Consider the following 23,642-nt stretch of genomic DNA (forward strand, 5'->3'; position numbering starts at 1 on the left):
GGGCTGTCCCATAGGCTTTGATGGCTCCACTTTACTTGCAAAGATTGAACGCAATAGTAAATCAATAGAGCTGACCAAGGTACAAAAGGGCAAAAGAACAGGGTGATGACTGAAACCAAATATCTAGTCAATGGTGCCAAGGACTGGAAGATCCCACAAGAGGCTGAGAGGTCATCCAGCTTCACCCCGTCCCACACTCCGTCCCAGTCTTTAGGCAGGATGTGTAACCTTCTTACGGTTCTCCCAATGCGTCATACTCACTCTGTCTGTCAAAGTTCAACTGAGGCTGAGCATAGTTCAAGTATGCCCTTCTTCAAATTTTCTCACGACTCTAGGCCTCATCGAGCACTTCCTCTTCTGACCTTCAATTAGATCATCCTTTCACTTAGTCCTCAGAAGCATATTGAACACCTGCTATACGCACAACAGGATGCTGGGAATACAGATCTGAAAAAGACAGAGAGTGCACTCAAGGAGTTTGCAATTTCTACCAGTGGAGGAAGACGTGAAGAGGGGACGACACACGCTTTGTTCTCAGGAAGACCTCAGCAGATGAAGATACACTGAGTTGCAAATACATTGTCTTGTGGAACACATCCAACAGGGTTCTCACCAAGATCACATGGAGTTCCTAGAACAAAGCCTGGCTCGTGGTAAGAACTGTGTAGATATTAGCTTTTATTGTGGTTGTTATTACTACTACTGCTATTATATATTATATTTATTTTGCATTACTTTATTCTCATTTTGCTGTCCAAGAAAATAGAAGGGTAAGATGCCATCTCACCCAAAAGTGGTTTAGTTGATGAAATTACCTTTTACTCAGTGACTGGTAAATACCAAAGCCAGCAACACTTTATTTCTCTACCTGTGAAACAATGCTACCAATATCTCTCTTTTTGGTTTATTTTATTGGTTCATCAATTCCTCCCTTTATTCATTCAACCAATACTTGTGGAGTTCCCATTATGTGCCAGATTCTATGCTAGGAATGGGGAATATAGTAATAAACAGGACAGGTATGGTCTCTGCCCTCCTGGAGCTTGCTATGTTCCAGATTTGGAAGAAGATTTAAGTAAAATTATGTTATGCGAATGTATTTTGTGACACATAGGGCTGGGTAAATGTACATTACCATTATACTTTAACAACTCATCAACAGTACTGCTGTCAAGCTTGGTCTCCAGTCTCTGGAATGGAGAATATCATTGGGCTTACTAAGCCCTGCACCTGGATTCACTGGCACTTTCAGAAATGTCTGCTGAATGAATTAATGAGTGGAGGAATTAATTAGACGTATTGTTACTGAAATTTCATTTGCTACATAAGTAGAAATCATGATGAAAAGAAGGGGATCAATAAGAACATGTACGAATTAATAAGCTCCTGTTATGTGATAAATATAATTGCTGTCTTCCTAGTGACCATGGCATTTGGTATCATATTCTCATTTTAGAGATGAGAAAAAAAGTGAAGTTCAAGGCTATTAAGTAGCTTGCCCAAGGCTTCAAAACTATAAGCACAGATAGTAAAGGAACCAGTGGCCTGAGAATACACCCCATTTTCCTTCTCTTTTAAGGAGAAGTCTCATTCTTTCCCCAGACCCCATTTTTATTATTGGGGAACACAGTCTTCTTTTCCAGACTAAACTAAGTGAGAATGGATGAGGTGATGAGTTCTACCTAATGTGTCACAGCTGGAGGTGGGTACCATGGCTATTAGCTGAAATTAGTGCCCTGAAGGCAATCATTCCCAGTCCCAGCCTAATAGGAACCCTGGGCATTTCTGATAATGCAGTCTTGATTCCCTCCCACCATCTTCCAAATAAAGTGAAACAAACAACAGATTTCCTTAACACCGAAAAGCCAGTCTCTGTGCTGAGTGAGAATTGATGTAGAACTCAGTCACACAATAAGAGGGCCAGGGAGGCCTGAAATTCACCTAGTCCAACTGTTTACTTGATGCATGAATCTCCTCTGCTCTGTCCCCACCAAAGGCCTTCTAGCCTGTGCTTTCATGTCCCTGGGGTTGGAGAACTCACTCATGCTTGGGGTCATCCATTTTGTCTGGAATGAGCTGATCGGAAAATATACTATATTTTGAGTTGAAACTTGCTTCAGGTGTCTTCTACTCATTGGTTTTCATTTTCTCCCTTGAGGTCACACAGAAATCTGATCAGCTATCCCCATAATTAGAGTTTCCATATTGCTCTTATGCTCTGATGTCATACCACACACTTAGACTATCATACACTTGATGTTTTTTCTTTCAACTCATTGTAACTTAAACACCTATTTTAATCTCAAAACTGAGAAATAATATCTGTGAAATCAAAGGTTTGATGTGTTAGTTTTATATTTTTTCTAATTATGTTAGCAATGTACCATTAATTATGTGTATTATTTATATTAATGGATTATTAATTAACATTATTATCCATGTATCAATGGTGGTATAGCCATCCCATTTGGGGAAACACCATACATGTTCTTTCTCTATATACAGTATATGAAAATAACAATCACAGCCTTCATTAGAACAAACATCCCCAGTCCTTTCAATTGTATATCATTATGCAAAATTAATTTTCTACTCTGGTTATTTGCCTCCAATTTATCTGCGTGCCCATTTAGGTTTGGGGGTCCAGTCTCAAATACAACTCTCTAATTATATATGCCCTGATTTTATGAGTACAATCTGTGTTTTCATTTGCTTTCTTGGCAGTCAAACTGCTGTGTGTATTTCTAAAGAATTCACTCGGTTTTAACATTCTTAAGGCTTTTTTCATCTGTACCAGTGTTATATCATCATTTATCATCTTATTCATTCTTTTGAGTTTTTTCCTCTGGTAGATAATGTTCCTTTTTTTACACTTTATTGAGATATAATTGACATATAACATTGTGTAAGTTTAAGGTATACAATGTGTTGATTTGATATACTCAGATGTTGCAAAATGATTGCCTCAGTAGTGTTAAATAATACCTCCATCACTTCACATAATTATGATTCCTTTTTTGTGGTGATAACATCTAAGATCCACTCTCTCAGCAACTTTCAAGTATGTGATACACTATTATTAACTATAATAATCATGCTGTACATTAGACCCCCAGAACTTATTCATTTTATAATTGGAAATTTGTACCCTTTGACCAACATCTCTCCATTTCCCCCACCCCACAGCCCCTGGCAACCACCATTCTACACTCTGTTTCTATTAGTTTGGCTTTTTAAAATTCTACATATAAGTGAGATCATATAGTATTTGTCTTTCTCTGTCTGACTTATTTCACTTGGTATAATTCCAAATTGAAGGAGACACAAATAAGTGGAAAGTATCCCATGTTCATGGATCAGAAGAATTAATATTGTTAAAATGTCCACACTACCCAAAACCATACATAGGTTCAATGCAATTCCTATCAAAATCCCAATGGCATTTTTCTCAGAAATAAGAAAAAGAATTCTTAAGTTTGTATGAAACCACAAAAGACCTTGAACAGACAAAGCAATCATGAGAAAGAAGAACAAAGCTGGAGGCATCACACTTCCTGATGTCAAATTATACTACAGAGCTATAGTAATCAAAACAGTATGGAGGAACAAAAATAGACACATAGACCAATGGAACAGAAGTGAGAGCCCAGAAGTAAAACTTTCCCATATACAGTCAACCAATACTTGACAAGGGAACCAAGAATACTCAGTGGGGAAAGGAGAGTCTCTTCAATAAATGGTGCTGGGAAAATAGGATAATCACATGCAGAAGAATAAAACTAGACCCTTGTCTTACACCACTCACAAAAATTAACTCAAAATGGGTGAAAGACTTAAATATAAGACCTGAAATTGTAAACCTCGAGAAGAAAACATAGGGAAACATCTCCTTGATATGACACCAAAACCCCAAGCAACAAAAGCAAAAATAAACAAGTGGGACAGCATCAAAATAAAAAGCTCTGCACAGAAAAAGAAGCAATCAACAAAATGAAAGGCAACATATGGAATAGAAGAAAATATTTGCAAATCATATATCTGATAAGGAGTTAACACCCGAAATATATGTAAGGAGCTCATGTAACTCAATAGCAAATAAAACCAAATAATCCTATTAAAAAATGGATGAGGGGCCTGAATAGACATTTTTCCAAAGAAGACATATAAGTGGTCAATAAAACCATGAAAAGGTGCTTAACATCACTAATCATCAAGGATATGAGATTCAAAATCATAATGAGATATTATCTCACACCTATTAGAATGGCCATCAGCAAAAAGACAAGAGATAACAAATACTGGCAAGGGTGTGAGGAAATGGGAACCCATGTTCACTGTTTGTGGGAATGTAAACTGGTACAGCCACTTTGGAAAACAGTATGGAAGTTCTCCCCAAAATTAAAAATAGAACTACTATTTGATCCAGCAATACCATTTCTTGGTGTATATCCAAAGGAAATGAAATTAGGATCTTGAAGAGGTATCTATACAACCATATTCATTGCAGCATTATTCCCAGTAGCCAAGATATGGAAACAACGTAAGTGTACACCAAAGGATGAATGGATAAAGGAGATGCAGTATATATATATGCAGCGGAATATGATTCAGCCATGAGAAAATCCTGCCATTTGCAACAACATGGATGGACATTTTTAATTCTGTTGTAACCAAGTAGAAGAGCTTGCAGTGATCCTTACTATATTTCATCTTGGCCTATCAATTTAACCTGCAAAGGTGCTTGTTGATTCTATTTTGTTACCTAAAATATTCATTCTCTCTCCGAGCCTCTAGCTATCTATAGATTTGACAAACATGCATTCTGTATCTTCATACAAATCATTGACAGGCAAGTGGTTCTAGAAACTTGCTTCCAGGTTGGTATTAATCCTTCAATCATCTTGCTTTGGGAACTAGTTTCTATAATCTTATGAATGTTTCTTCATTATTAAGACTCAAATGACTTTTATCATTGAACATGGCCTAAGTAACACTCTGGTAATTATTTCTGACATACTTAAATACTTCTCTGTATGGACATATTTGAGTTTTATGATTATTAAAGATTGCTTTAAAGATAACTCACCTCTGAAAGTTATAATAAGGTTTATTGAGTACTTAGTTGTCCACTCATTGTAGCAAACACTTGACATATACTGAGTACTTTTAATATAATCAACTCATAATGGTAGGTATTACTGTCCTTAAGACACAGGTGAGGAGCTCCTGAAAGGTAATAAAACCGTCAATGTAAGCCAGCTAGTAGGTGGAGGGGCTAAGATTCAAACTCACGTCTGTCTGATATCAAAGCACAATCCATTTTCATTCGAAGGTAGTAGGCTCAGAGTGAAAAATGGGTTTGGACAGATGGACATGTCTGCTTCGGAGTTTGCTAGGTAGAGTGCCTGCATTTGCAAAGCTGATAAGTAACAGCTGTCTTGGAAAAATATCAAATCCTCTGCTGAGGGCTTCGATTTGGAAATGTTGAAAACCTTAGTCACATAATCTCCACAGAAGAGAGACTCATGTAGAAGTGAAGATGAGGCATACTCTGATCTTGTGAGGAGTCTCAGTGTGGAAGCTAAGAGCGGACAGCAGCATCAGGAGGGGTGCACGCTTTACTTTTGCACGTTAGAGCGATCATTTTAAAGGCTAGTGTGCTAAGCCAGAAAGCAGAATTTAAAATGAGCTTATCTGTGGTCTTTAATTATGGCACACTTCCATAGGAAGAAGAAATAAATGTTGTCTACGTTGATCCTCCAATCCTGCTGCTGCTGCCACTGTAGCTATCTCTATCTTGCTTCTACTGGATAAGAAACACAGTGATGCCATCTCGCTAACCACTGGCCTTCTCCAGCTACAGTCTTGGACACAAAAGCAATCTAGATCCTTTCTCTTAAGAATTGCTGTCCTAAAAATGGGGCTGCATTCTTCACTCCACCCTACAGAGGCTACAGAGGGCCAATCAACATGGGAGCCATTTCAAAACAATGTAGGAGACTGATGGCTCCCAAAGGAAAGATAGACTAGTGACTGTGCCATGTGGACTTTAGTTACTGGACATTCATCCCTTTGGGAGATAGTTGAGATGGCTGCTTTTCAATGGGTACAGCCTCTCTGCAACCTTGACCTTATTTTCCAGCTCTTAAAGGGTGGGTGGAAGCAAATTTTTCCAGTAGAAGGCTGTGTTTCCAGGTGCCAAAAATGCACTTGGCCATGGAACTGTTACAGAAGGCCTCTGGGGGAGCCTCTGTGTTTTTGCATGGTTGTGGGTTGCTAGGTCTGGGATAACCTGGGGCACACTGCATTGCTCACCAAATCCTTAAATGAAGTGCTTTAACAAGGGAACACGGGGTAAGTGTGCCTGGCTTTTCGGTCAGGGTTGGCAAAGCCAACTACATAGCTGCCATGTCGAAGACCTCATGCAAGGTATGTCCAGCTGAAAGCATGGAACGACTTGGTCAGACCAGATGGCTGGTCAGTGTGGGAGGAAGCTAGTTATGTTTAAGGTAATCTGAAATATTTTTTAATAATAAAAATTTCATTTATAAAAGAACTTTCCACCTGCTTCTCAGTAGCAGAAGAGCCAAGTCTGTGTAATTAGGGAGAATTTCACTCCAGTGGAAACTGTCTTGCACACATTGTTTCCTTCCGTGGTCCAGTGACTATGCTCCCAAGAGAGATCAGGCTGGGACTTCCCAGGATGCACTACATCAAAGATGCTGGTGCCAACCTAGACCCAGAGTGAACCGGAAATCTGATTTGATCTATAAGGTGATCTGCTTGATTGCCAGAGCAAACATAAGGCCCTCATGTAGCCCCAGGGAGAGAAAGGCTTGAGTAGACAGCCCTCTGAGTGTGGCCCCTCTACACGTGAAGTGAAACTTCCCTGCTTTGAATGAATGTCTCTGAAGCCACCAACACATCTTGACAGTGGTTAGCTGACTCAGAGAACTTTCTTTATTTGGGGTTGGCATTTGGGGTCCTGTATCTGGCCCCAACAAAATAGGAAGGGAAGTCTGTCTCCACAGCTGTGTAGTGTGCTCTGATGCATGTGGAAATTGGCATGTACCTAGAAGCTGTCCATGCAATACAGTGGGGGAAATTATGTTGTTTTACAGAGCAGCTGCTATGATACTCTTTCCTGTATCTGGCTGGTATTATTGTCTCAATCTTCTAATGGTCTCCTTACTTCCCCACCTTGTCCCCTCAGTCTCGTCTCCACACAGCAGCCAAAGTCATGCTGTTCAGACCTAAGTCAGATCATGTCACTGCTCTGCCCAGAACCTTCCAAAGGCTTCACATCTTGCTCAGAGTGAGTTAAAAGCCAAAGTCTTCACAGTAACCTGCAAGACCCTACTGATTCCAACCTGATCTCCTACTACTCTTCCCTTTTACCCATTCTGTTCAGTCACACTGGCCTCCTTGCTGTTTCTTGGGGACATTCCTGCCTGAGGGCCCTCACTCTTACTTTTTCTTTGCCTAACTACATGGTTTGCTCCCTCATATCCTCCAGATTTGCTCCAATGTGATCTTCTCAGTAAGACCTTCTGTGACCCTTCCTAATATACTAGCATTACCTCCTCCCTTCCTTGCCTAATTTTTCTCCCTAGCATTTATCAATCTCTAACATACTATATACGCTTATTTATTTCATTTATTGGATCAACAATCTCTGGGAGCAAGGAATTTTGCCTAATTTGTTCCTTGCTGAATCCCCAAGATCTAAAGTGTGTCTGACGTATAATAAGCACGCATCAATACGTGTTCAGTAGATGTTATATCATTTAATTTTCTCAGCAAACTTGTGAAGCAGATTCTGCTACATCCACCTCACAGACGAGGAAAATAAGGCTTAGAGAGGTTGATTAACTTGCTCAAGGCCACATTGACAGTCATTGCTCTTTCTGACTTGACCAGTTACTGCAGGGCACCCTTATACTGCTTCTCCTGCCATAATACTGCGTCTCCTAAAATCAGTAGCTTTCAGGTCTAGTCCTCCCACCTCTCATAATCCGTAGTCCCTTCCACACCAGTTCCTACAAACTGAAGTTATCAGAATTCCACCATAATTTCTCTTAGGCCTTCCAAAGTGGAGAGCCATACTTTTCTATGCTCTAGCTCACTCTCTGCCCAGAGTGGGCCAATGATATAAGGAGGTTTCCTGTAACCAGCCCAGTTAGATACTGAAAAGAAATCCTACAAATGAGAGCATTCTAAGTAGACTTCCTATAGCATATTGGATATGAAATGTACTTTATAAAGTTTTCTTATTACATGTTTTTCCTGACCACTCCAAGTAAGAATTTTGACCGTGGACTCAGAAAGTTCTGGCTCAAATATCAACTCTCCTGTATGCTCTCTGTGTGACCAAGGGCAAGCTGCTGAAATACCTCTTTGGCAATATTTCCTAATCTATAAAGCAGTTCTTACCACAGAGAGTGATTATAGTGAATGAATGAGATTATGTTCATGAAGCATTGGTGAATATGAGGAGAATGCACAGAACGTTTAGGCACAATGAGAGATGGTGGCCTCACTGTCAAGAGTAGGGATCTAAAGAGGCTCACGCGAACTGAGCAGTTTATCACCATTCCATAGCCAAAATCACACTCTTGATTCCAGAAAACCTAACTAATAAAAGAATCCGCTATTGACACATTGGCCCAGGTTAGAATGTGTGAATGAATTCATCACCACGGCTAAAAATAACAGGAAACCATCAAATCATCCATTAATCAAAAACATCAGTTAACAAACTTCCACTATGTTTTCTTCATTACGCGGTCCTAATATTTAACATAAAATTAAAAAGTACTCTTGGATCTTATCAGTATATTGGTATATTTGTGGGGATAAAGATTTATATGGGAAAAAAATACTAAGAGCACTCTATAGTAAGTGGGGAGAGGCAAATACACAGCAAAGGCCACCAGCACTGGAGCGGGTAGAGAGCTTTCCCAGAAGAGGCAGTCAGTCAGGAAGGACTCAGAAAGGAGGTAATACCTTGGGCTGGCCTTACACATAAACTGGATTTGAATAGGTGGCAGGAAAGCAGACAGGTCATTAGAGGAATACGTTAGCTTGAAAGATGGGGCTGAAAAGGAAGGATGGAGTCAGAAGCTAGAGAGCCTTGAACAGTTGAAAGAATGTTGGCCTTGATCTTACAAGAAACAGGGGAATGGGTCAATGTTTAAGAACATAAAAATGACATGGAGTCAAAGAAAACTGGATCATAGGAGCTGGAAGTTACCTCATCCAGTTCAGCCTCCAGTTGGGACTGAGGAAGAAACTGAGGTCCAGAGAGATGAAGCGACCTGCCCAAGAGACCAGTCAATCCATGATAAAACTATGACTTCAACTCTGACTCCTAGTCTGGTATTCTCTCCATCGTGTCATCTTCATACTAGGGCAGCACATCCATGACTAATTTTATGAGACATAAAACATATATCCCTTATCCTATCTCCTTACATGTAAACCAACCATGAATGGGCAATGCACGCTTACTGCTGCTACATTTTAATATCAGCATTAGATGACCTAACAGAATTTAGTCCAGTAATCTAGTGAGCGAAACAGAAGCATCCATGCTTGCTTTTCTGATAGCCTGAAATTACATGATACCTGCTTTTCTTTCACATTTGCTGCACTTTCCCTTCAAATTCCACTTCTTCTCCTCACTCATTCATCATTCAGTAGGTCTTAATCCCAGGCCCTGTCTGCACCATGTCTGAGCCTTGAGACTAGGTCGTGGCTTGCCAACAGCCAAGCATTTTCTAAAGAAACTAGAATAGATTAGGCCCTGATTGGAATAAAATTTGTTTTTACAGTTCACATCTTGAAATAAAATTTAAACTTTTGCCTGGTGTACTGAGAAGAGCCAAATATAAATTGATAGAGAAAATGTTGTCCCTTCACACGGCCCAGGAACCACATGGGAGTGTGATTTTCTGGACCAAGAGGTGATGATGGGGCTGACGGTGGGATGGGCTGAATGCTGGATGGTGTTCAGTCTAGGACACAAGATATGTTTCTCTAGAAATTATTTCCTGGAAACAGAATTACCTCACTGTACTAAACTCTTGGATGTGCCTTTGTTTATACATCTATAACATAAGGGAGGGTAGGTACGTGGGTGAACTGGAAGATAGGATGCCCTTTGAGATACTTTGAAGCCCTATAGTCACTTTATTCAATTTTAACCAAAATGTCTCAGAGTCAGCTTTGGAGAGTTCTGGTTATTAGGAGAAAAAAGTCTATGCATTCTTGCATTGTACATGGTTTTATACTTCGTACTACATCCCATACTTAGAGATCACAATCAACTAGCTAATTATTAAAGGCCCCAAGAAGTCCTGCAGAAACTAAACTTTGCTTAAACAGCCGTTGCTCAAACTTATTTGATCGTGGAATGCTTTTTTCCCCCGAGAAATTCCTAGCCTAATTTTTCTATATTTATCAGTAAGAAAATAACGGGTGAAAAACAAAAGAATAATTACTTGTGAGAACTGGGCAAATGCTTTATCTGCTAACATGAGAACATGATCCAGTAATTCTTGACAGCGGTCTCTAGAGGAGAAAAACAAGAAGTGATAAATATAGTTTGTAGTCACATAGGAAAGGCCTTATTGAGGGCAATCTGTGGAAAAATCTAAACATGATTTATGTTTTGACGTTCAGAAATTATTCCAGAGCAGCTCACCTGCTAGCTGGTTAAAATAATATTATCTCAGAAAGTCCAGCTAGTCTGAAGATAAATTCCTATTTAAAACAAATATTACTACATTTGCACAAATAGGTTCAAATGTCATAAATGATTTATAACAAAAGCACTAAAGTCATGTAAATTCCCTTAAAATCAACAACCTCCATTTGCATAACCATATTGTCAATAAAATCCTTTCTTATATGTTATCACATTGAGTCACTCAACTATTCTGATTTTCATCTCCAGTTTATAGATAAGGAAAACACTCAGAGATGCTAAGTGTAGTGGGTGTTGTGGTGTGCCACTCAGATTCCCCTCAGCAGCAAGGCTCCCCTTTCTCCAGCTGAAATTGTAGGCTGCTGATGGCTCAAACTGAGTTCTTCCCCAAGAATAGCCCTCTGCTGAAGGGAATTGCCTTGCCTAAAGTCAGGTCCCCTCCTGGGGTGGCCCACATCTACTGAATTGTCAATTAAAGTGTAGAAATCTTCAACCCTTTACCTTAGTTCAGGGCATCTCCAAAGGGCCATGCTAGATTCATAGTTCCTGAACCTCCTGTAGCAACTTCATCACGGTTTGCTTTTTGCCTCTTCCCAGTCCTACTTCCCTCATTCTCTCTTAGGTGTGGATCCCCAGGCCCTCCCCAGTTAACATCCTCCACACATATCTCTGCGTCAGAGCCTGACTCCTGGGAACCCAAAACCTAATGACTCTAATTAACTTGACTAAAGTCACCCTACTAGCAAATAACAGAACCAGAACTTGAATGCAAATGCCGTGCTGTCATCACACCAATTTGCCGCTTGGCAGGTGGACCTATGAATGGATGTGACCTCTACAGCTACATCTTCTGCCATTAGGCACCTCATTTGCTGGTTTCAGTCACACTAGCCTCCTTTGCCTTCCTTGAACACGCCAAATCCAATCCCGTCTCAGGATTTTACAATCTTCTCTCTGTCTGGAATTTCTTCCCCCAGATCATTACGTGACTGACTCTTGTCAATTAGGGTTCAGCTCCAGGATCATCACCTCAAAGATGCCTTCCCTGACCATCCAATAGAAGGTCATCCCTCTGTTCTAGTCTTTCTTCTCTAGCACACCACTCTGCTATATCTTCAGATTAGCACTTACTGCTCTGATATTAGCTTATTCATTTATTTGCGTGTTGTCTTCTCCCGACAGTAGGGACTTTGTGAGTATTCTCAGTGCTTCCAACAGCAGTTCCAAAAGTGTGGTCCATGGACTCCTGATCAAACTATATTCATAATAATACTAAGACATTAAATATTTTTCACTGTGTTGACATTTTGCAATTGATTACGTGAAAGCAATGGTGGGTAAAACTGCTGGCTTCTTAGCATGAATCAAGTGGTGGCATCAAGCTCTGCAAATAGTCATTGTGTTCTTCACTATAACGTCTTTGCAGAAAAAAAGGCAATTTTTTTTATTGAGGTCATAATAGTTTATAACATTGTGAAATTTCAGTTGTACACTATTATTTGTCAGTCACCATATAAATGTGCCACTTCACCCCTTGTGTCCACCCCCCAACCCCCTTCCCCCGGTAACCACTAAACTGTTTTTTTGTCCGTGTGTTTATCTTCCACAAATGAGTGAACTCATATGGTGTTTGTCTTTCTCTGTCTGACTTATCTTGCTTGACATGATACCCTCAAGGTCCATCCATGTTGTTGCGAATGGGATGATTTTGTTTATTCTTATGGCTGAGTAGTATTCCATTGTATATATATACCACATCTCCTTTATCTATTCATCAGTTGATGGACATTTGGGCTGTTTCCACATCTTGGCTATTGTGAATAGTGCTTCAATGAACATAGGGGTGCATAAGTCTCTTTGGGTTCTTGATTTCAAATTATTTGGATAAATATCCAGTAGCGGGATAGCTGGGTCATATGGTTTTTCCAATTTTAATTTTTTGAGAAATCTCCATACTGTTTTCTATAGTGGCTGTACCAGTTTGCATTCCTACCAGCAGTGTATGAGAGTTCCCTTTTCTCCACATCCTCTCCAACATTTGTTATTTTTTGTCTTGGTGATTATAGCCATTCTAGTGGGTGTGAAGTGATATCTAAGTAGCTTTGATTTGTATTTCCCTAATGATTAGTGATGTTGAACATCTTTTCATATGTCAGTTGACCATCTGTATGTCTTCTTTGGAAAAATGTCAGTTCATATCCTCTGCCCATATTTTGATTGGGTTGTTTGTTTTATTTGTTGTTCAGCTGTGTGAGTTCTTTATATATTATGGAGATTAACCCCTTGTCGGATATATGATTTGCAAATATTTTCACCCAGCTGGTGGGTTGTCTTTTCGTTTTGATCCTTGTTTCCTTTGCCATGTAGAAGTTCTTCAGTCTGATGAAGTCCCACCTGTTTATTTTTTCTTTTGTTTCCCTCATCTCAGTAGAGATGGTACTCGAAAAGATCCTTTTAAGACCAATGTCAAAGAGTGTACTGCCTATATTTTCTTCGAGAATTTTTGTGGTCTCAGGTCTTACTTTCAAGTATTTGATCCATTTCGAGTTTATTTTTGTGTATGGTAAAAGATAATGATCTACTTTCATTCTTTGGCAGGTGGCTGTTCAGTTTTCCCAACACCATTTATCGAAGAGACTTTCCTTTCTACATTGTATGTTCTTAGCTCCTTTTCAGAGATTAGCTATCTGTAGACGTGTGGTTTTATTTCTGGGCTTTCAATTCTGTTCCGTTGATCCGTGTGCCTGTTTTTGCACTAGTACCATGCTGTTTGGTTACCATAGCTTTGTAGTATATTTTGAAGTCAGGGATTATGATGCCTCCAGCTTTGTTCAAAAAGCAAATTTTTTTAAAGAATGCCCTTGATGAAACAATAAAAATTATTGTTTTAAAATTGTGGCCCCTGAGCACACATCTTTTTAATATTCCATATGATAAAAGGAAAGCATCCATTAACAGAGTATAAAGGTTGTCTTGAGGAAAAGCATTTATGCAAGTGATTATGAACTGCACTAGCTGTATTTTTCACGAAACACCATTGTTAGTTGAAAGAATGCCCAACAGTCAAACTATGGTTATTTCTATACATGGTTAAAAGATCCATTCCCAATGCAAGATAGAGCAAAGTGTTCTAATGTAACAGAGTGTGAAGAGTTAATTGATACAGTTTCCAATTCCTCTTTGCAACTAACTTTTAGGAACTTACTCCTAATTGAGTTTTATTTTAGCATCAAAGAAGATTATCCACAGTGATCTAAAAAGGCTATTAAAATACTTTCCCCTTTCCAACTACATAACTATATGAGAAACAGATTTTCTTTATATACTTTCACCAAAACATATACCACAACAAATTGAATGCAGAGTATGAGAATCCAGCTGTCAGATGAAACCAGATACTAAAGAAATTTGCAAAAATGTAAAACAATGTCACTTTTCTCACTAGTTTTTTCATTTTGAAAAATAAAGCTATTTTATAATGTTTATAAATATTGCCCATACTAATATGTAATGGATTTATTATTGTTAACTTAAAACCAATTGATCAATATTTTTTTAAATTTCTAAGTTGGTAAATACTGATAAATATAACCCACATAAACAAAAGCTCTTTGGGGTCCTCAGTAATTTTTAAGAGTGTAAGGAGATCCTGAAACCAAAATGTTTGAGAATCTTTGGCCTGCAATCAGTGCTGGCATAGAGTTGGCTTTCAAAAACTATTTATTGAATGATTCCAATATTTATGAAAAGGAATAGATAATAAAAATACACTTATAGATTATAGATCATGTCTCTGAACATTGCAGAAATAAAATACTGTATCCATTTGAGTGAATGAGTACACTTTCCTGGTGGTTCAAAGTAATCAGCTGTCAATAGAGAGATTACCCAACCCAAGTTTGATGGTCTTGAAAAGAAATTTCCATTTCCTACAGATAACCCAAATTTCAGGTAATTTAAGAATGAAGTTGTTGGCAAAACTAGTTCTCATAGGCCTTACCTTGCTCAGTAGTGTTCTTTACCTGCAGCTAAAAGGGAAGAATTCCAGCACAGTGTCAGATGGCTACTAGGTTCATATCTATGCTCTAAACATCAGATTGCCCAAAGGCATGGTGGGAAATCCTGTTTGAATAGGACGTCTGCTTTAGTAACCCAGACACTTGAATGGAGGTGTAGCAATCAAATTCATAGTTGGGAGAACCAAGCTGCCACTCTTTCTCAAGCTCCCCTCTCAAGTCAGAGCATGATAACCAGAGAGAAGCAAAAAAAACTAAGATTATTGACTGAACTGGTGACCCTTTCAGCTCAGTCTTCTGTACTTTCAGTGTCCAGTGCAATTGAATAATGCAGCTATGGCTCATTTGATCCTCATAGAGGATTTAGAGGCATCAGAAATTCAGGCACTCACCAACTCCTCATGCATGTTAGAAAGTTAATAGACACAATTTATTCTTGAAAACTTTGCATCATATCTTGTGATGAGTGAGAAGACTATGAGGTTTTACACAGCTAGACTACAAACTATTGTAACACATTCCCCCGGCGTAACAGTCACACTGGTAGACATTATCAGTTAACAAATGGTTTGTTACTAATAACAGCTAAACTATTGAAGGTAGATGCAAGATCATCTTTATCATAACAAAACAGAGATGATAACATTAAAAAGCTTAATGTGCATTACTCTCTTTTCCTTCTATGTACTTGACCTTCACTGTAATTGACCTGGTCATCCATTTGCTGAGGAAGTGGGGTTGTCACAAAGGAGTACACAGTTAAAAGGTGAAGGTAATGGGGCCGGCCCCATGGCCGAGTGGTTAAGTTCGCGCGCTCCGCTGCAGGCGGCCCAGTGTTTCGTCAGTTCGAATCCTGGGCGGGGACATGGCACTGCTCATCAAACCACGCTGAGGCAGCGTCCCACATGCCACAACTAGAAGGACCCACAACTAAGAATATACAACTATGTACCGGGGGGCTTTGGGGAGAAAAAGGAAAAGATAAAATCTTTAAAACAAAAAAAAGATGAAGATAATGTTTATTCAAAATAAGATTTCAAAGCAAGAAAAAAGGCGTGAAATTGGGATTTTTGTTCAGAAGGGCTTCTATCCCTCTGTCTCCCTTTTAGTACGGGCCATTCCTGGAAGACCAACTCTAAGACTTCTCCCGTAGGTTGGTGAACGTACTCCTTGTGTATGTAACAGGAGCTTGCCAATTCATAGTAATAGAATATGACGTAAAAGGGTGCAAAATAAAAGTCACGTCCCTGTCTCTATACACCCAGACACTGATCTCAAGAGTAAGAGACGTAGAGATAGAAAGCAAAGCACGTAGAGTATGTGTCTCGATATTCCCATCTCCCACCTTGGCCTGGAGAAGGGAAAGTATACTAGGGAAGTAGAGATAGCTCTGATCAAAGAAGGGAGTTTCCTGTCTCTAACTCCGTATTTGAGGCTTTGGGAAGGTGCCAAGTCACAGACTTCCCCCCATATCATCCTGAGGCATCACCACATCAAAGTGGGCTGGACAGGGCACTGCGGTCAGGCTGAAGGTGGCCTTGAGTTGAGATTTCTTTGAAGCTGCCTTCTGTTCCCATTTGGGGTAAACATGGAGTTGAGAGCCAACAGACTTGTGTTGGAGTCTTTTCTACTTCTGGTAGGTGAAATGATCCTGTAGCTGATGCTGGGTGGGCCTTTTCATCTGGGCAACAAGACGAAACCAAGTTGGAAAAGAGGGGAATGAACAATTCTCCCCAAGGGCACTTCCCAGGTCAAAGAATGTTTAGCATTGGAGGCCAGGAACATGCTGGCTGGATTGGAGGGCTTGCAGGATGGAGAGAAAAACAGATTTTAGATAGAGAGCTCAGCCCAATCAACTTGGAAAAGGGTGACCCTTAGATGTAAGCAAAGGTTATTTATGGGTATGCAAAACTTTACCAAGGAGAGAGGAGAGTGAAATGGGGGTAATATTTTGAAAAGCAATGTGCTTTACTCTTGCATTTCCCAGTACATGGCTTAGCATATCCATCTGCAGAGAGGAGAAATTAGGAATGCTGCAATTAGAATGCAAAGAAAAAGCACATTAATAATTTTCAAAATTGGCCCCTTTTATAATAGCCTCTCTTTCACTCATTTGCATAGCAATGTGCTTTCTGGAGTGTGGCAGGGGTGGAGTCTGAGTCTCAGCAATGAATTATACATATATTATACATATCCCACAATGGATGCCGTCTATCTCACAGTGCTTGATCTTGGCACGTTCCAGGGCATCTGTCAAAAACATAAGTGACACTCACCATGTGTGCTTTGGCAGGAAAAAGTAATTAAGAACTACTGCTTTACATAATGAACATGTAGTTTGGATAATAAGCAGCTTGGAGGGGTATTAGGGGTGGCGTGAGGGGAGAGTGTTGAGGGGAGACCCAGGGCTGGGCTGTGGGATCTCCGGCAAGTGGTGTACCTCGCGGAACTTCAGTTCCCCCTTCTGTGGAAGGAGAGTTGAAGATGATTTCTAGGAAACCTTCCAGAAGAAAGAACCGGGAACTCTTCAATGCCTCAGGCCATGGGGTTGAGTCCCCTCACAAGCTTCCAAGGACACCAGAGGAGACACAGCTGTGTGCAGAGTGGCCTGGCCTGCAGCAGGGACCCTGAGATGGGCTCAGTGGGGCCTCAACAGGACAGTGTGGGAAGAGGGTCACTTAGTTCTGCCGCCTCTGGCCTCCCCTTTCTTCTCTAGCCTTCTCATTACCTTCTCCCCTACCCCCACAAACCCCATAAAATGCTCAAGATGCTCCCCATTATCAAAAAGGGCTTACAGTTAAGCTGGTACCAGTAATTTATCCTTTGGTGTGAATTTAAGCCAATATTAACCTCCTAAGGAGGAGTTGGGTCCTCCCCACCCCATACACTGCTCCCTGGGATAATACCCTTCTGGGCTTCTGTGCCTGCCTCAATTCTGTTCCCTCTGCCAGAAGCTTACCCCTCCTGCTGCCCTTCACCAAGCCCCCAACCCCCTCACGTCCTCTTCCTGGTGAGCTTCATCCATCCTTCAAGACAGCCCAGATAAATGCCACCTCTCCTGTGCAGGCTGGGAGGCACCCAGCCCAGGGCAGAGTGATTTGCTCCTCCACTGGGTTCTGGCAGCATTAGGGACATGCCGAGTGTCCCCTGCTCCCCTGACTTGCGCCAGATCTCCTGGCTGACTCTTTTTTACAAATCCACCTTCTAAATATTCCCTCCTCAGAGCGGCCCTCCTTGAACAGCCTGAACTTCCAGGCCCCTCCCCCAGTGATTCCCTAATCCTATTTTAATTTCTTCATGACACCCATGACTCTCTAGGGTTGCTGTATTTACATACGTGTTTCATGTTTACTGTCTGTCTCTTCCCATGAGAAAGGAAGCTCCAGGCATGGAGGGACCTCGTCTTGTTCATAGCAGTTTCCTGGCAGCTAGAACACAGCCTGCTCCATTATTAGGGCTAAGCTATTGTCAAATAAATGAATCTTGTACATTCCTCAAGCACTTGTCGTGCTGTATCACATGCGATGTATTTCTCTCTTTCTGTCTCTCTGTCTCTGTCTCCCTCTTTTTCCCTCTCCCTGTCTCTGTCTCTTCTCTCTTTTTGTCTTCCTCTCTCTCCTTGTCTCTCTCTCTCTCTGTCTCTCTCTGTCCTTCTCTCACTCTGTCTCTATCTTTCTCTCTCTCCCTGTTTCTCTCTCTTCCTGTCTCTCTCTTTCTCTCTCTCTGAACTCCTTGTATCCAGCTATGTGTTTTCAGCACGTAATCCAGTACCTGGCACATCTTAGGAGTGCATCAGATATCTGAGTGTCTTAGTCTGTTTGGGCTGCTATAACAAAATATCATAAATCGGGTGATGTATAAACAACAGAATATATTTCTTACAGTTCTAGAGGCTGGGAAGACCAAGATCAAGGTGCCAGCAGGTTCGGTGTCTGGTGAAGCCTTTCTGGTTCACAGATGGCACCTTCTCACTGTGTCCTCACGTGGTGGAAGGGACAAGCTAGCTTTCTGGGGTCTCTTTGATAAGTGCACCAACCCCATTCATGAGAGCTCTGTCCTCTTGTCCTAATTATGTCCCAAAGACCCCACCTCCTAAAGCCATCAACTCAGAGGTTATGATTTCTACACATGAATTTCAGGAGGACACAAATATTCAGAAGATAGCACTGATGGAGGAATAAACGAATAAATTATGAGACTCTTTTCTAACTGTAGTAAGAATCGTTCTGTCTGATTTTAAGCATTAGAAAGTGGTTGGAGAAAGTTGCTCTTCTGATGTACCTGGAAAGGTTTCTCAGAGTGCCACTTGCTCTGTCCATGCTTGGAGCCAGGGTTGATATTCAAAATATTTAACAACTGCTATGGCAGCATATACCCATGAGTTCTGATGTCAGCAGTGGACTGGATCAAATCACTGAGCCAGGCATCAACTCTTCATTGGCTGGATTCTAGAATGTTCTGGGGCACCAGGAGAGTGGCTAGATCATAGTGGATACTGCAGAAAGCTTGTAGCGTTGCTCAGATGTATTTAAGTATATTAACAACCACAACATCTCTATCCTGGCTCTTGTCTGAATCACCGCCCTGCCTGGTATCCCTGTAGGGCCGTGGCCCTTCCTAGGAGAGTGTTCACAGACACAGCCTGTGGGTTCAGCCCTGGAAGGATGCACAGCACAAAGTGGGCAGTGGCAGGGTGACCATTCCTGGCGCTTATGGCTCAAGAAACTGCACTGGGGACAAAGGGTATCTGATGTACTGGGTGCTCAGGAACTGAAAAGTAAGGCTGGCAAGGAAGTCCTGAGCTGACAGCAGTCCTGCAGTGGTTACAGCTAAAAGTCCATTCCATCTGCACATGAAGAGGAAGAGCTGGACCTTTTACACAGAATCCCAGGCCACCACCACTCTCAGATCTGCTGGGACAGCCCCTTGTTGTAAGGGTGCGTTTTGAGGCCCAGGGAAGAGAAAGGGTTTGCCCAGCTACTGGGTGGCACAGCTTCGACTAGAATCTGAGTCCCAGTTCTAATTCGGGCATCCTTTCTCCTGCCCGCCCAGAGCGTGGAGATTAGGAGCATCAGCTTTGCAACCAGCCAGCCCTTGGCTTGTATCCTGGTTCTGCTTCGTGTAACTGTGAGTCACTGAGCAAGGTGGTTCATCTCTCTGAGCCTCGGTTTCCTCATCTGTAAAATGGGAGCAGCTATATATGCCTCACATAATGCCTGGAAAGTGCTTAGCATGGTGCCTGGCACATTGTAAGAACTCAGCAAATACGAGTCGTCACTAACACAACTGCTATTATTATCTCCTTCCTAACTCTGGAATATTTTAGTGGGTTTACTCCAAATTTGCATACTGAATGCTGAATTTATTCCATGAGAGTTCAGACCCAAATCTTTGCCTCTCGAACCTCAGTACCATATTTCTATTTCAGCCATATGCAGCCCTGCCACAGAACTTCCAAAAGGACGATTGACCTGACCAGGATTGTCCACAGTTGCCTAAAGTTAGTGGGTCTTTAATACAGTGCTTGGAGAAAGGGCTGCTCCTTTTAGCAGTTTTCTGATGAATTAGGGGGCTCACCAGAGAAGCCCTCTGTCCAAAGTCTTAGGGACAATTCTATTAGGAGTCTGGGGATCCCCTCTCACTTCGATGATGCACAGGATGGGGGATGCAATTGAATTATGATTCTAAACCTATAGCCTGAAGGGGGTTACTCTGAACCTAAAGTATTACCATTCTACCCAACTGTCACTGAGTTGGTCCTGTAGATGGAGTCCCAGAAACAATGATGCTAGGAGGTTAACTATAAACGTTCTATTTATTGAGCCCTGATGCCGGCTGTTTCCTTATCCTTAATTTTTAGCCTAAAAGTAAAGAAAAGAAGAAAGAAGGTGCTAGTTAACTAAGGGCTATTGCTCACATTGGGTTTAGTTATCTAAGGTTTGCCTTTGCTTCATTCACACAAGACAAACCACCCCTTTGCCTCCTTGGTTGGAATCAACCCGAAAGAAGGGAAAAGAGTTTATTTTTCCTACTTGATTTTCAATTGGTATGTTGTACCGACCTTCGATGGTCTGTGAACTCTACCCTCTGTGCTTGTACCCAAGGCTCTGGGTGAGAGATTCTAGAGTTCACCTAAAACATTAGCATTTTAGGATCCCAGCCTACAAGAAGGTGAATGTTTCTATTGTTCAGTTATGCAATTTTCCATATTGCTGAAACAGGCCAGCCCTGCTTGCCAGAGAGGATCTGTGTGGACTGACAGTTTATGAAAGAGTCTAGAAGGAAGACCGAAGGGACCAGGAAGGTGGCAGGAGGGTCAGCTGGAGGGCAAGGAGGGCAGGAGAATGATGCCCCTGGGCGGGACTGACCGGGGCACTTGGCCGGGAGAGCTGTGGGGTAAGCATAGGCTTTCACTCTTGGCCTAAGAAAACCTTCACAGGGGCCTAAATAAAACTTTTTAGCTTAAAAAACTTCAGCAGTAATGAGTTCCAGCTGTGTGGCAGAGCAAATTCCCAAGTCTGAATAGTTTCCCTAGAAAGAAACGATTGTGTCTGCCCCTGCCTCCTTAACTCTTTCATCCCCGGGGGAGAAATGCACTCAAGCCTGTTCTCTAGCCCTGGGGAGGTAGGATGGGCTGAGTGGCTTTGGTGGCCTTTGCAAGGTGGGAGCAGACTCCTGTGGCCTCCCCTGTCCCAATCAGGTCTCTGAGACAGGCCAAGGCTCGGTCCCACTGCTGACCCCCCAACTCTCTGTTACAGCCATCACCTCAATCAGGGGTTGTAAACTGGAGTCTGCTGGCCAAATCCTGCCCCTTGTCTGTTGCCTGCTTTGGTAAATAGAGTGTTTTGGGGACACAGCCACACTTATTCACTTATGGACTGTCTATGGCTGCTTTCCTGCTACATTAGAGGTGAGCAGTTGTGACAGAGAGAATATGGCCTGCAAAGCCTAACATGTCCACAACCTGGTCCTTTACAAAGTTTAAGAGCCCTGATTAAATAAAGTGTACGGTTACTCAAGGCCTGCCTTTCTATATCAGTATGAAAGCTTTGGTCTCGTTTCACTGAGGAATGGGGCAAACAGAGATCACAGAGTCGGATCCATTTTAGATAAGAAACTGAGCTTCCCAAAGTACAGGGACTCATCCGGGGTTAGATCACGGTAGAGTTGGGGTGAGTAGTAAGTTCTCCTTCCCACCCCGTGATGCCCAGGCCGGTGCCTTTTCCACCATATTGCTGCCTCTCCAATAGTGCCTGCCTCTCCAACGAGGGAACTCACCCCCACAGCTGATGAACCAAGGCCACAGATAGAGCTTTGCTCTCATGATCAATAGCAAAATACCCACACTGAACTGGTTTTCAGAAAGGACATTTTTATTAAGATCTTTTTGCTATGTTTTGCGTGGAAGTACTCTAGTGCTCATGAAAGCATATTTTGTAACTTGTGCGTGCAATGATCTGGTGTTTCAGTGGCTGAGTATTTGTATCTGATGGTTAAATAATCGTTGAACCCAAGATACAGCCAAAACAAGAAAAGGGCTCTCTGCTCATTTGATCAAACCCTATGAACAGTGGCAAAAACTTGCATAGTGACTTTAATGGGCTATTACACTTAAAACATGTACAGAATAGGTTATTTTTTTCAGCTAAGTTTTAACTTAATTCTTTCTAATAACCCCTCAACAATAAATTTTGACTTTGACCAAATAGACCAAAAGTTCTGAGAGAGCAAGTAGCAGATTTTTTGAAATGTATGCATTCTTTCCAGCTTTTTTGGAATTTACGTAATACAATAGCACAATAGAGTAAACTCTCAATTAACTGGAATCAGTCTAAACCCAAGCTCTCAAATAACTGAAATTCAGTTTTGGGGTCACCCTTCCCATCTCTCAATATTTAGGGAAAAGAGCCTCATAGCAAGAAAACAAGTGAATGGAAATTTAGTTTAAAATTTGACAAAGCGACTTCTGGAAAATGTCTCTGGAGTCAGCACAAACATGGAATGGGAAAGATGAGTAATTTCCTGGGGTCCCCACAATTTGTTAGGTATATGCCCCTTGGGGGACTGGGCAGGAGATTCCAGGACCAGCCAGAGGAAAAGGTAGAGTTGCCAGCTAGAGCTAAAGAAGAGAGGTAGCTTGTGTTCTTACAACCAGCCCTGAATCAGACCACCCCCAGGCACCAAGGTTCCCCTTACCTCACACTCATGGGCCAAAGTGGGCTCTCCTAAGCACCATGCTCTCTGGACAGGCAGAAGGAAATAGGTGACTCGGTAGCTGTATTCTCCCGGTTCAAATACCAGGTTTGTTCTTTAACAGCTGTGTAACCTTGAACAAGTTACCTAATCTCTTTATGCCTTTGTTTCCTCATTTGTTAAATGGGAATGATAATAGTGCCTGCAAGATAAGGTTGTTCTGAGATTTAAAAGAGCAAATACATATCAAGTTCTGAGGACACAGTCTGTTACTTTCAGGGTTTTGTGCATGCTGCTCCTTCAGCCTGGAACACCCTCATGCCACTCAGGAAGGAAAATGACTTTCGCTGACTCTCCCTACCCTGCTTGTCTTATCCCATACAAGGCTGGATTATATTTCCTGCCTTTGGGTTCCCATGAAACTCTACGCTAATATAAGGTATTTTATTTACTTGTCTGATTCTCCCATTAGACAGGTCTCAGAGAGCAAGATTTTAGTCTTAAGCATCCAAGGTCAGGCACAATGTGTAGTACAGACTATCCCCCAAAGTCGGGTTTTTAAATGAATGCATAATGCATGAATAAATGAACCATGAATCAATCAATAAGTAAACAAATAAAAGCCAAATTTCTATTGCATATCTTCCATCCATATGGACCCTAGATTGTGTCCTTGACACTCGCTCACCTATCTGGCTTTGAGTGAATTACAAAAAAGAGCTCAC

The 23,642-nt window shown here is 41.4% G+C and overlaps 1 protein-coding gene across 1 annotated transcript in view; it reads left to right on the forward strand.

The window, feature by feature from the left end:
• Window positions 1-325: 325 nt before the first annotated feature.
• Window positions 326-23,642, forward strand: part of ASCL1 (achaete-scute family bHLH transcription factor 1) — a 158,142-nt gene continuing 134,825 nt past the window's right edge. The window contains exon 1 of the mRNA XM_008517652.2: window positions 326-653. Coding sequence (XP_008515874.1) covers window positions 623-653 — 31 coding nt within the window. The 5' untranslated portion in view covers window positions 326-622. The remainder of the gene's footprint in view (window positions 654-23,642) is intronic.

This window comes from Equus przewalskii, chromosome 29 (genome assembly GCF_037783145.1).
Source record: "Equus przewalskii isolate Varuska chromosome 29, EquPr2, whole genome shotgun sequence".
NCBI lineage: Eukaryota > Metazoa > Chordata > Mammalia > Perissodactyla > Equidae > Equus > Equus przewalskii.